This window comes from Hippopotamus amphibius, chromosome 8 (assembly GCF_030028045.1).
Source record: "Hippopotamus amphibius kiboko isolate mHipAmp2 chromosome 8, mHipAmp2.hap2, whole genome shotgun sequence".
NCBI lineage: Eukaryota > Metazoa > Chordata > Mammalia > Artiodactyla > Hippopotamidae > Hippopotamus > Hippopotamus amphibius.
This window is the reverse complement of record NC_080193.1, coordinates 35,042,001-35,054,043: the sequence shown is the minus strand read 5'-3', so window position 1 is coordinate 35,054,043 and position 12,043 is coordinate 35,042,001. Positions and strand designations below refer to the sequence as shown.

The 12,043-nt window shown below is 44.6% G+C and overlaps 1 protein-coding gene across 1 annotated transcript in view; it reads right to left on the bottom strand.

The window, feature by feature from the left end:
- The window catches only part of CFAP221 (cilia and flagella associated protein 221), a 79,997-nt gene extending 69,093 nt beyond the window's left edge, over nt 1-10,904 (bottom strand). The window contains exons 1-3 of the mRNA XM_057746146.1: nt 10,860-10,904; nt 9,288-9,485; nt 6,967-7,067 (exon numbers count right to left, since the gene is read on the bottom strand). Of these exons, the coding sequence (XP_057602129.1) occupies nt 6,967-7,067; nt 9,288-9,426 (240 nt within the window). The 5' untranslated portion in view covers nt 9,427-9,485; nt 10,860-10,904. The remainder of the gene's footprint in view (nt 1-6,966; nt 7,068-9,287; nt 9,486-10,859) is intronic.
- Nucleotides 10,905-12,043: the final 1,139 nt, after the last annotated feature.

Here is a 12,043-nt window from a genome sequence, read left to right as displayed (position 1 = left end):
AAATAATCATCACTGAAAGAGAAAAAAAGCCTTGAGAAGATGAAGTGTTTAGAAAGTGTATTCTAAATTAATATTTAAGGTTTATTTGAAAATATGAGCAACCCAGAATTGCCCTTGAGGTGAGACAAGATAAAATCACCTAAACTTCTATTCTGCCCTGCAACTGCGGGGTCAGTAGATGTCCTTACTCCCCCTACACTCTCTGTGTCCTTGGGAGCTGACCTTCTCATGGCCCTGTGGGTCCTCACGACCTTGATGCTGCCTCCCCACCTCCCCGGGCCCCATATTGGCAGTCTCCACTTCAGTGTTTCAGAACGACCCCACAACAAGCAAACAAACAAACATACAAGAAACCACCAGCCAGGCAGTCACGGGTTGAACAGCTGTTACTCAAGGGTCAGAGGGGTTTCCCAAGAGTTGCTCTCCCCTCTCCCCACTCTCTAGCTCCTCCACAGGGCAGGGCAAAGCCAGCCCTCCAGTCAACCACTGGCTTCGGTGGGTAGGAGATAACCTTCAACCCCAAGCACTTATCATAGTATTTTCCAAACACATTTTAGCCTCCAAGCTGGGGTCCTTCAACCCCTCCCCGCAGGGACACAGCTTCTTAGAGGTTAATACCTAACCCCAGGGATCTGGGGGAAAAATGCAAGCAGCCCTATAAGTTCTTTAAAGTGTTTTGAGACAGGCTGGGACCTGGGACCTGGGATCCTTTGCTGCACGTCCCCTGGAGCAACAGATACAAAGAAACTATAAGGGACGAAAAATAACTGCATGCACATTTGGGGCAAATTATGGGCAACAAGGTACAAAAAGACCAAAAAAAAAAAAAAAAACCCACCCAATTGCCACTTCTGAGGAGCTGGGAGCAAAAGCAGATCCTGCCTACGATCCCTGCACACAGAACCACCACAGGGGTGGGCAAACCACCTAAGCCACCCCTCCTCCTGGACCCCTGGACCCTCCCCTACCCTCACCCTGTGTAAGTGATGAGGAAATTGAAATTTCCATACTCGTACCCTCCTCTATCTTGTAAAGGCCTGCTCACCACTCTCAGTTAAACAGTAAAATGAATTACTAGAGTGATCAGATAAGGGAATAATGTCTCGCTCTCAGGCACCCACCTCAAGCCTTTGTTTGAGACTCTTTGCACATAGACTTGTTAAGTGACCATTAACTTCAACCTGCAACCAATATGAGAATGCATATTTCGACCTTAGTCCTGATAGGAATGGAATGTCCGGCTCCTACAAGTTTCTGTTAGGACCCCCTACCACGCATGTAACCATGACAACTCCCGGGCTCTGTAACTGCCCATGACCTATAGAAATTTGTAGCCAATCAGTTTGTACCAATTATAGCTGTATGTTTTAACCTATATAAGGAGAAGACTCCCCTGAAAAGGGGCCCAGAATTTTGGAGCGTTAGCTCGTCTGGGTCTGCCGGCTCAGTAAACCTGAGTTCTCCAACTCTCCGAGCGTGGTGCTCGGTTTCTCATGGGATCGGTTTTTCTGCAACAGAAGGAACCAGCTCACCTCACCTCGGGGAGCGAGCAAGGGAACCTGCTACTTGTTCTCGCTCTCCCTGCTACATCAGAGGCCCCAATAAAGCCTTCCCTGTATTTCTCGTCTGGCCTCTTATCAAGGAGTCCAAGAACCCTCGTCCAGAAGAGTTTTACCTTAACATGCAGGTTGGTAATGCATTTCAGTCTAAAAGTCTGGTCTGTAATGCATTTCTCCAGAGTGAAACTGATGCTCCTGAACGGTGCACTGTGTTTACACTGCAGCTTCAGGTCTCCACCCTTGCACACTCACTGGAAGCCACTGGGATTCATGGCTCCAGTTTTGAGAAGTGAGATTCTGGAGGCTGCAACAGGGACTTGAAAGCTAATACAATTATTTAGGAAAGCCTGAAAAGACTGCTACTCTACATAAGATAAGGCTGTATGGCTGACAACTTTGTTTTGGGCTGGCTGCAGAAACACTGATTGTCTCATGGGAAAATTGATTAATTATTTACTTGATAAATATAGTATCCCAGACAAAATCTTTCCGCAGAGGGAAAGGGAATTTAAGAGTTCTTGGTTTTGAGAAAAGTGGGAACCATTATTTCAACTTTTAAAGTAAATCGAAATATTGATTTCGATATGAATCCAAGTAAGAGGCTTTACAGCCTTTAACCAGATCTGGATCAATCTCAAATGTTAATGAACAATTTATTGTGGTTTTAAACACACATTCAATCATTCCATTCCTGGGCAATTTGCAGTTTCCTGTAACAAAACCAAGATAAAAGCAGAGTTGGATATCTCCCCCCTTGTTTGGCAAGCGTCTCAAGGTAATTGCCTTAGGCTTCTGCTTAGCTTTGCTTAATAGAAACAGGAGGCTGGTCTCCCAGAATGTTATTAGGATGGAATAATTTTGTACTTTTATCTGTTTCTGTTTGTTTTAATGTCTGATAGAAGCAGTGTGATTCTTTAGACTTTACCCTGTATTTACTTGGAATTAGCAAGTCTCTGCCAAGTCACTCTCTTCCAATAAAGTGAGTTCAGTATCTTGACAAGTGTTTATTGAGTGCTTACATGGGTTAGGCATTGTGTTGTATAAAGGACAGAGCTGGCCTCTGTTCTTTGGCAGAATGAAGTTTTGACCTCTCTCCAAAACCCCTATGATCCAGGTAAAGCAGACTGCACGCTGGTCTCCAAATATGCCACCTGCTTGCCCCTCAAGCCTCTCTCTGTGTCTCCCTCTATTCCCTGAGTGTCTGCTCCCCACTTCTCACTTTGCTCTTGGGCTACCCCAAATGGCTTCTCCTCTACAAGCCTTTGGTGCAATGTGACCATTAAGCTCATGAAAAGATGCTCAACATCATTAGTCATTAAGGAAATGCAAATAGAACAACAGTGAGTTGAATGGTTAACTAAAAAAGATACAGCCACACTCCAATAACTGGAACCTGTGAATATGACCTTATTTGGGAAGAGAGTGATTGCAGATGCTATTAAGTTGAGGACCTTGAGGTGAGATTGTCCTGGATTACCCGGATGGACCCTAGGTCCAATGACAAGTGTCCTTTTAGAGACAGAAGAGAAGACAAAGGGAGTCAGAGGAGAAGCCACAAGAAGATGGAGGCCAAGGTTTAGGGTCATGAAGCCTCAAGACAAAGAATACCTAGAGCCACCACGACCCAGAAGAGGCAAGGAAAGATTCCTTCTAAGAGCCTGTGGAAAGAGCAAGGCCCAGCTGACACCTTGATTTTGGACTCTGGTCTCCACAATAAGTGTCTGGTTTTCTAAGCCCCTAAATTTGTGGTTATTTGTTATGGCAGCCACAGAAAACTGAAAATACCACACAACCCAATTCCACTTCTTAATATATATACAAGAGAATTGAAAATATATCCACACAAAAATACGGACATGAATGTCCACGATGACATTACTTCTAAAAGCCTCAAACGCAAAATCCAAATGTCCATCAACTGGTGAATAGATAAAATGTGAACAGTATGAAGTTTCCTTAAAAAACTAAAAATAAAGCTACCATATCCCATTCCTGGGCTTATATCCAGAGAAAGCCATAATTCGAAAAGATACACAAACCCCAGTGTTCATACCAGCACTATTTACAATAGCCAAGACATGGAAGCAACTAAATGTCCATCAACAGAGGAATGAATAAAGAAGATATGGTACATATCTACGATGGAATATTGCTCAGTCATAAAAAAGAATGAAATAGGACTTCCCTGGTGGCGCAGTGGTTAAGAATCCGTCTGCCAATGCAGGAGACACGGGTTCAGTTCCTGGTCTGGGGAGATCTCACATGCCATGGAGCAACTAAGCCTGTGCACCACAACTACTGAGCCCACGAGCCACAACTACTGAAGCCCACATGCTCTAGGGCCCACACGCCACAGCTACTGAAGCCCATGCACCTAGAGCCCGTGCCACAACAAGAGAAGCCACTGCACTGAGAAGCCTGCGCACTGCAATGAAAAGTAGCCCCTGCTTGCCACAACTAGAGAAAACCCACAAGCAGCAACGTAGACCCAACACACCCCTGCTCCCCAAAATAAGAATGAAATAATGTCATTTGCAGCAACATGGATGGACCTAGAGATTATCATACTAAATGAAATAAGTCAGAAAAAGAAAGGCAAATATCATATGATATCACTTATATGTGGAATCTAAAATATGATACAAATGAATTTATTTACAAAACAGAAACAGATTCAGACAGAAAACAAACTCATGGTTACCAAAGGGGAAAGGTGGGGGAGAGATAAATTAGAAGTTTGGGATTAAAAGATGCACACCACTAAACAACAAGGACCCTACCATACAGCACAGGGAAATATATTCAGTATCTTGTAATAACCTATAGTAGAAGAGAATGTAAAAGAAGAAAGAAAAATATACATGTGTGTGTGTGTATTTATATATATTTGAATCACTTTGCTGTACATCTGAAACTAACACAGCATTGTAAATCGACTGCATTTCAATAAACATTTTTTTAAAAATTAAAAAAAAAACAAAACAAAATGTGATCTATCTATACAATGGAATATTATTTGGCCATAAAAAGGAATGAAGTACTGATTCATGCCACAAGTTCAACAAGCCTGGAAAACATGCTGAATGAAAGAAGACAGTTGCAAAAGACCACATGTTGTGAGATTCTATTCATGTGAAATGTCCAGAATAGGCAAATCTATACCAATAGAAGGTGGATCAGTGGTTGCCCAGGGTGGGCGTGGGGTGGGTAAAGGAATGAGGAGAGTGAGGGGTTGGGAATGGGTAGTGAATCGTTCACTCACTGCAAACAATGAATAATTAAGAACAATAATTATTTTAGATCCACCTACCATCATCTACATAGCAAACCTAGTAACCAGGAAAAGCAAGTTCCAAAATGAATGATTAACCTTGGTCTTTGATGCTGTGTTCTAAGAAGTGTTTCCTTACAGATTGAGGGGTAAAGTTCCTAATCACAGTTTTAAATCCTGACCCTTTTCCTGAGAGGAAGCACTTGGCACCTAATAGCTTCCTCTCCTGATCCCTTCTCTCTCCACCCTCTTCCATGTGTAAGGACTCACGGAAGCTGCATTCTCTGTTGGCTGGCGTCTGCCCAATAGAACCTGACCTCACTTCCTGATGGCTTTACCATTTGTCAGTTTCCTCCAGCAACTCTCCTCACTCTGAGCACGAGTCTAACACAACAGTGGGAATTCTGTCTTACAATGATCCACCTGAAGACACGGTTTCAGGTGGGAGAGGTAAATGAGTTTGGGATTAACATATACATACTACTATATATAAAACAGACATTCAACAAGGACCTACTGTATAGCACAGGGAACTCTTCTCAATACTCTGTAATAAACTATATAAGAAAAGAATCTGAAAAAGAATGGATACATGTATGTATAATTGAATCACTTTGCTGTACACCGGAAACTAACACATTGTAAATCAACTATACTCTAATATAGAATAAAAAATTAAGTTAAAAAATTTTTTGAAAAGATGCTATGTGAAAATAAAAATAAATAAATGCATAATTTTTTTAAAAAAGGACATGACTTCTAAGAACGCACTACACCTAAATGCAGAGACTCTTTTGGCAGACAGGGACTCACACACAAAGCCAGTCTCAGGGCGCAAGTGAGAGACGCCACCTCTATCGGCCCCACTCCAGCACGTGCCCACAGGACGGTCTAGCTCAGCTCCACGGCCGGTTGAAGTCGTTCTAACGTCCTGCTCCGTGTGCCTCTGGGAGATCATGGTGGGGTTACTGAGGTTGCGGAGCTGGTTTAAATGTTTAGCTCCCTTTTAGTGGGGGGTTTAGGAGTGCATAGTCACCCCAAGCCCTCCCCACTCTGGACATCCCAGTCAGGGAAGGGGACCCAGGAAGCCCGGGACCTCGGTGTGGCTCTGCAGTGGACTGCTATCCCCACAGCTTCAGCCACTCCGCAGCACATCCTTTCACCTGTCCTTTCTGGAGCCCTTTCAGTGGAGCTGCCATCTCAGACCTGGCTGGAGTCTCTCTGGCCACAATGACTGATTTAGGCGTGGGCATCTGACCACAGCAGATGAAACGGAACCTTTGCTGGGCTCTCCTAAGAGAGGGACACCCCTTTCCCTGGTGGTGGACGTGGAGCAGGAGCACACTGGTTGGGAGGGAGGCAGCCTAAGAGTCACTATGTCTCCATCACTATGTTCTTGAGGCAAGTATTGTACGAGGGTGAGTGAAAAATTATCCGCACTCTGGCTGCAGAATTTATAGAAGTTTTAATATAACTGGGGTGGGGATAATTTTTGACTCGCCCTCGTATTTAATCTAGAATCACGCTTTCCTCATCTCTACAAACAGAGTCATAATGCAACCTCCACAAAGCTAGTGTAAGGACTAAACTGAATCACATGAGACACAAAGCACAGTTCCTGGCCCCTAAGGGTCACTCAGCAACGGCACTAGTTTGGAAAGAGTGTTGGGAAGAGCCTTTGCAAGGGGAGGAAAGGACATTGATGCAACTTTAAAATTTCTCATCCTGGAACTACCTTTCTGGTCCAATTTGCATCTGCACTTCTGCTAATTATGCTGCTCTTTAGATAAATGAGTAATATAAATGCAGAACATTCATGTCATTTCATTATTATGATTAACTATCCTACTTAAACAGTGCCTACCCAGGGGTGGGGAAGGGATGGATTGGGAGCTTGGGGTTAGCAGAGGCAAACTATTATATACAGGATGGATAAACAACAAGGTCCTACTGTAGAGCACAAGAGAACTATATTCAATATCCTGTAATAAACCATAATGGAAAAGAATATGAAAAAGAATGTGTATATATACGTATAACAGAATCACTTTGCTGTATACCAGAAACTAACACAACGTTGTAAATCAACTATACTTCAATGAAATTTTTTTAAAAATTAAAAAAAAAAGTACCTACCAGTATCTGATGATGCTGTTTTTCTACTTGATAGCCTCCAAAATGCAAAATGCCAGGTTTTGCCTGTATGACCTTATTATTCAGAAGATTTGCATAAACCTCTATAAAAACAATGCAAATAAGTATACCATGAGATGAGACATAAAAAATATGTTAAATGAAAGAAGATCCCATCAACATGGGCTCCCTTTCATTCAGGGTATTTTAAGCATATGGAAGTTTCAGACAGAGGAGACAGCTGTCAACAAGATTCATGACCGTCCCACGTGAACTGGACTGCTTCTCCCTCTCTCTATTTTTACACATCACTTGGGAGATACTATCATCACAATACAAATTCATAATTATTGCTTATTATCTATTAAAGTAACTTGCTCTGTACACACTTTGTACAAGTCTTCATAATAAAACAAGCTTGTAAAGAGCACATGCCCTGTGTTTTCTCTGTATAACACTGCGATTGCTTATTATGTAATGAATATCCACTTCAAAGAATCCAAACACCAAGTGTTTAATTTTATTACTATGTATTTAACTGTCATTATTTGATTTCCTCTGAATTACGGTGTGATAAACAGAGTAATCCTAAGACTCTGAATAATTATCGCTTTGGATGGTAAAGTCTCAAACTGCTCTTGTCAGGTGAGGGTCTTTTCTTTCCCCGTTTTGAGAACAAGGTTAGGACAGCTGAACTCACAGAAGTGTCCAGGTCTACAAAACTTGTCCCAGCTTTTCATGTGGCAGAAGCTGAGATGTGTGGAGAAGACACTGGGACACAATAGTTTCCGTGCCTTCCGTGCTTCACGCCAGGCATTTGTTTATAATCCTCCATTCTTTCCATTTTGTAAAAATCAAGCCCAGGCCTGATTCCGCCCAGTAAACTGTCTCCTTCAATATGAATGCACTGTCCAGTTTCTTACAAATGACAATCTTTCCGCTTTGGCTATACTCAAATCTTGTAAGTCACAGACACCCTGACCCCATCCTTCACCCACCGTGATTTCCTACCCATCTAAAGTGACTGTGAAACATTTGGTGTTTTTGCTCCTCCCCGGTGAGTGGTCCCTGTCATCAGCTTTGGGCCAAACTAATGGGCTGGACTGGGGTAAGGATGGTATCTCAGGGGGACTATGACCTCTGTAAGTTTTTTGGTAAATTTTTAAGTATTGAAATGAACATTACTTGGTAATTTTTTAAAATTTATTTATTTATATTTATTTTGGCTGCACCAGGTTTTAGTTGTGGCACGCGGGATCTAGTTTCCTGACCAGGGATCGAACCCAGGCCCCGTGCATTGGGAGCACGGAGTCTCACCCACTGGATCACCAGAGAAGTCCCTTGGTAATTTTTTTAATGCTGAAGATTTTGTTTTTAGGGCCACAAAATGACGTAAAATGGGTATTTTTCTGTTAATGCCCAGAAATAGTCAAGTATACTAACTTGCACTCAGTGTGTTCTTCGGTGACAAGAGAGCCACAGTAAATGCTGCATATCCAGCATTTGCGATGGGCCTTGAATGACGGGCGGAAAGCAAGCTAGAGGGAGGGACGTAGGGAGCTGGACACTGGGATGCAACAGCTGAACACCACCTCCCTGCTTAGCTGGGCCACCTGGGCTTCTCCAACAGTAAAATGGAAACAGACAGTATCGTGATGATATGAGGGATTCAGTGAGAAGAATGTAGGCAAAATGATTTGCCTTCTGTGTAACAGCTATAGGATTTACCAGGCTTTTCAGGCTAAGGGATGTGCTTGGGAAAAGGCAAGAAGGTGTAAAATGCAAGTGGTCTTGAAGGAGCAGGAGTAACAGGTGTGGCCAGAGCTGGGGGATGGGAGGGGCACTGGGTGGGTAGGTTCAGATCAAGGCAAAGGGGGCCAAATGCTAAGCAAAGGAACTGCAACTTTATTCTGTACACAAGGGGATCCCCTGAGAGCATTCAAACAGGAAGGGGCAGGAGCCAGCCTGGATTCTAGGAAGGACAATGCCGGGGATGTGAAGGGTGGATGGGAGGAGAGTGTGGCCAGGGAGGAGAGGCAGGACTATAATGGTCCTGGGGAACTGCTGAGGATGAAGTGGGGACAGAGAGGAAAGATATTTGAGGAAGTGGAAGCAACAGAACTTGGAGACTAATTTCCACCACAAACGTCTACCAGTTAAGCAGATGGATCTAAATAGAACCATTGTTCTTAATGATGAAAACGATTATGAGCCTGTAAAACAACACAGATAAATCAGCATCCAAAATTCCATTATGCTTTCTGGACTCTGGATCCTCTGGGAAGATGTGAGTTGTAAAGCAAATCTGTTTCCTAACCACTTACTTGATTCTAGGAGGTGATTAGGTACTTCTTTTGGTTTCTTGGGTTCCTCCACTAGGCTCCTTAAGAGGAGGGGCGATACATCGTGGAACAGTTCTTCAGCATTCCTCACTTCTCTGCTGGGGGTTTTCACTGCTGCCATTTTATCATGAAAAATGGAGCCTTCTCTCTAGAGCCAAAGGTCATTCCCTGGGAAGAAAACTGTAGCAGTATAATCATCCACATGAAACTACACACTTTTTTCCCCCTCAACCCTTGACAAATGTCCCGCTTGTCACTGTGTAGTTTACTGTGGCTCAGGGCCTCCCGGCCTCTCCTCTCTCTCCTGCTGCTGTGTTCCCACACACACTGTCCCGTTCTTCTTGCATCACACACTGAACCCAATGGCGTGCCACTGCTCGAAACCCTTCCGTGGCCCTTAATTCTCCTCAAGAGCTTTTCCCAAAGTGTAGCCCTGATGCTTCCCAAGGCTCTCACAGTGGATGAAGTTTGGAAAACGTTGAAGTCAGCAGTTAAAAAGGGAGATTTCTCCAAACTGTTTCTTGGATGGCTGTGACCATGAAACCCTTTAACATTGGGAGACACTGACATTTATGAGTCACCTTCTTGGGCCCCTCTCTGGGGAGAGGAGGTGGAGAGCCATGGACCTCCTCCACCACCGCTGGGCACTTTCCTAGGAGCTCTGTCCTAGGACGCAGGGTCCCAGTTCACGCCACACCCTTTGCCAGACTTGCCTTCATAAAGTCCACACTGATCCCAACATCCTTTAACCAACATTCTTTAGTATGTGCTGCCTCTACTACTCATTTGGCGTTAATAATATATTGCTAATGGCACTTCACAAATCCCACGCATCTTTATGTCTTCCACAGCTAAGCTTCTAAACTTGGGGGCTGCCCTGTGAAGCCCCTGAAATTGAACGTAAAATCATGTGTGGATCTTTAGGTGCATCTTTTTTTATTTTTTTGAGAAGGCTCATAGCTTTAGATTCCACAAAGAGTGCAGCATCAAACAAAATACACTGACCACACTGAAGAGGTGCTTAATAATCACTTTCTGAAAGAAGCTTCTCCCTTCCCCTCATGGCCCATCCCCTCTCACCAGCACAGCTGAAGATTCACCGCCCTCTTCCTTCCCCTCCACCCCCTCAACGCTTACCCAGATTCACTCTCCAGCCCCCGCCCCTCAAATTCCCTTTCTGTGCTTCAGGAAGGCATAATAGCTAAACCATTGTCACCCAAGCTCCTATCCCAGGTCACTCACAGCACAAGGTGAACTGTCTCCCTTCCCCCCACCTCCCCACAACGCCAGGCACCCTCGGTTTCGTCTCCCCAAGATCTACGAGGCAGACCCTCTCACCCTTGACAAATGCCTGCTGTCCTCAACGCCCCTACTGCATCCCCCGACGGGGACCACGGTCGACCCCAGACCCACGCTCCACCCCATTGCTCCACCCCCATCCTCATTTAACCCCTTAGGCCCGAGGTCTCCTCCGCCTCCGGCCCAAGCTGACTTGCAGCAGGACATCCGCGCGGTTCAGGCTGCCTCCACGGCCCCAGGTCCCAGGCCGCTCACCCCGGAGCGGGTTTCCGGGCGGGAATCCGCGGGCGCCTCCACCTACCCCGAGCGTCGCCATGACGACGCGGACGCACTCCCGGGGTCGCGTCAGGACGCGACCAAACTCCCTTGGGACGTGGGGGGGGACTCGGGCGGCCGCGGCTGGAGGTCTGAAGGCCGTGGGTCAGTTCTGGGGACGGGGAGCAGTCTCGGGGCCTGGGGAAGAACTGAAAGAGCGACTTATAGGGCGTGAGGCCAACGAATTTCCGAGCGGAGATGAGGAAGTTGGGAGACACCATAAATTGGATACCCTGAGAGCAAAGGGCGTGAGAGCGGCGCTAAAAGGGGAGGGGCTGAACGGGGCGGGACCTGGGGCGGGGCTTACCAAGTTCAGTGGGTGGGGCTTCCCTGAGGGATATTCAGTCCTAGACATCCTACTGTAATACAGTTCATTTTATACTTTCCATTGTGATAAATTTCAAACATATACAAAGGCAGGCAGAATAGCATGATGAACCTTCAATAACAGCCCGCAGTAATTATCAAATCATGGCCAGTCTTGTTTCATCTGTGCCTTTCCTCTACTCCCTGCATTATTTTGAAGGAAATTCCAGACATCATATCAACCATTATTATTTCAGAATATACCTCCAAAAGATAGGAGTCCTTTTAAAAATATAATCACAATCGGGGGCTTCCCTGACGGTCTAGCTGTTAAGAATTTGCCTTCCAAGGCAGGAGACATGCGTTCGATCCCTGGTCGGGCGAACCAAGATCCCACATGCCAAGGGACAACTAAGCCAGAGTGCCGCAACTACTGAGCCTGTGAGCCACAACTAGAGAGCAGCCTGCGTGCTGCAAAGAAAGATCTTGCATGCCACAACTTAAATCCTGATGCAGCCATAAATAAATAAATAAGCAAATAAATATTTAAATATATATATATGGCCACAATCAGTACCTAAAACCTTACAATAATTTCTTAACATCTTCAAATATCGGGTACTCAATTGTCTCATAAACATCATAAAATGTTTTTTTAGTTTGACAGCTTGAATTACTGTCCTTTAGGTCTCTTTTCATCAACAGATTCTCTTTTTGTTCTTTTTGTTGTTGTTGCAATGTAGTCATTGAAGAAACTGTTTCTGTCCTGATACATATTGCTATTTAGGGATTATAAACCATGAAACTGGGCCAGCTCC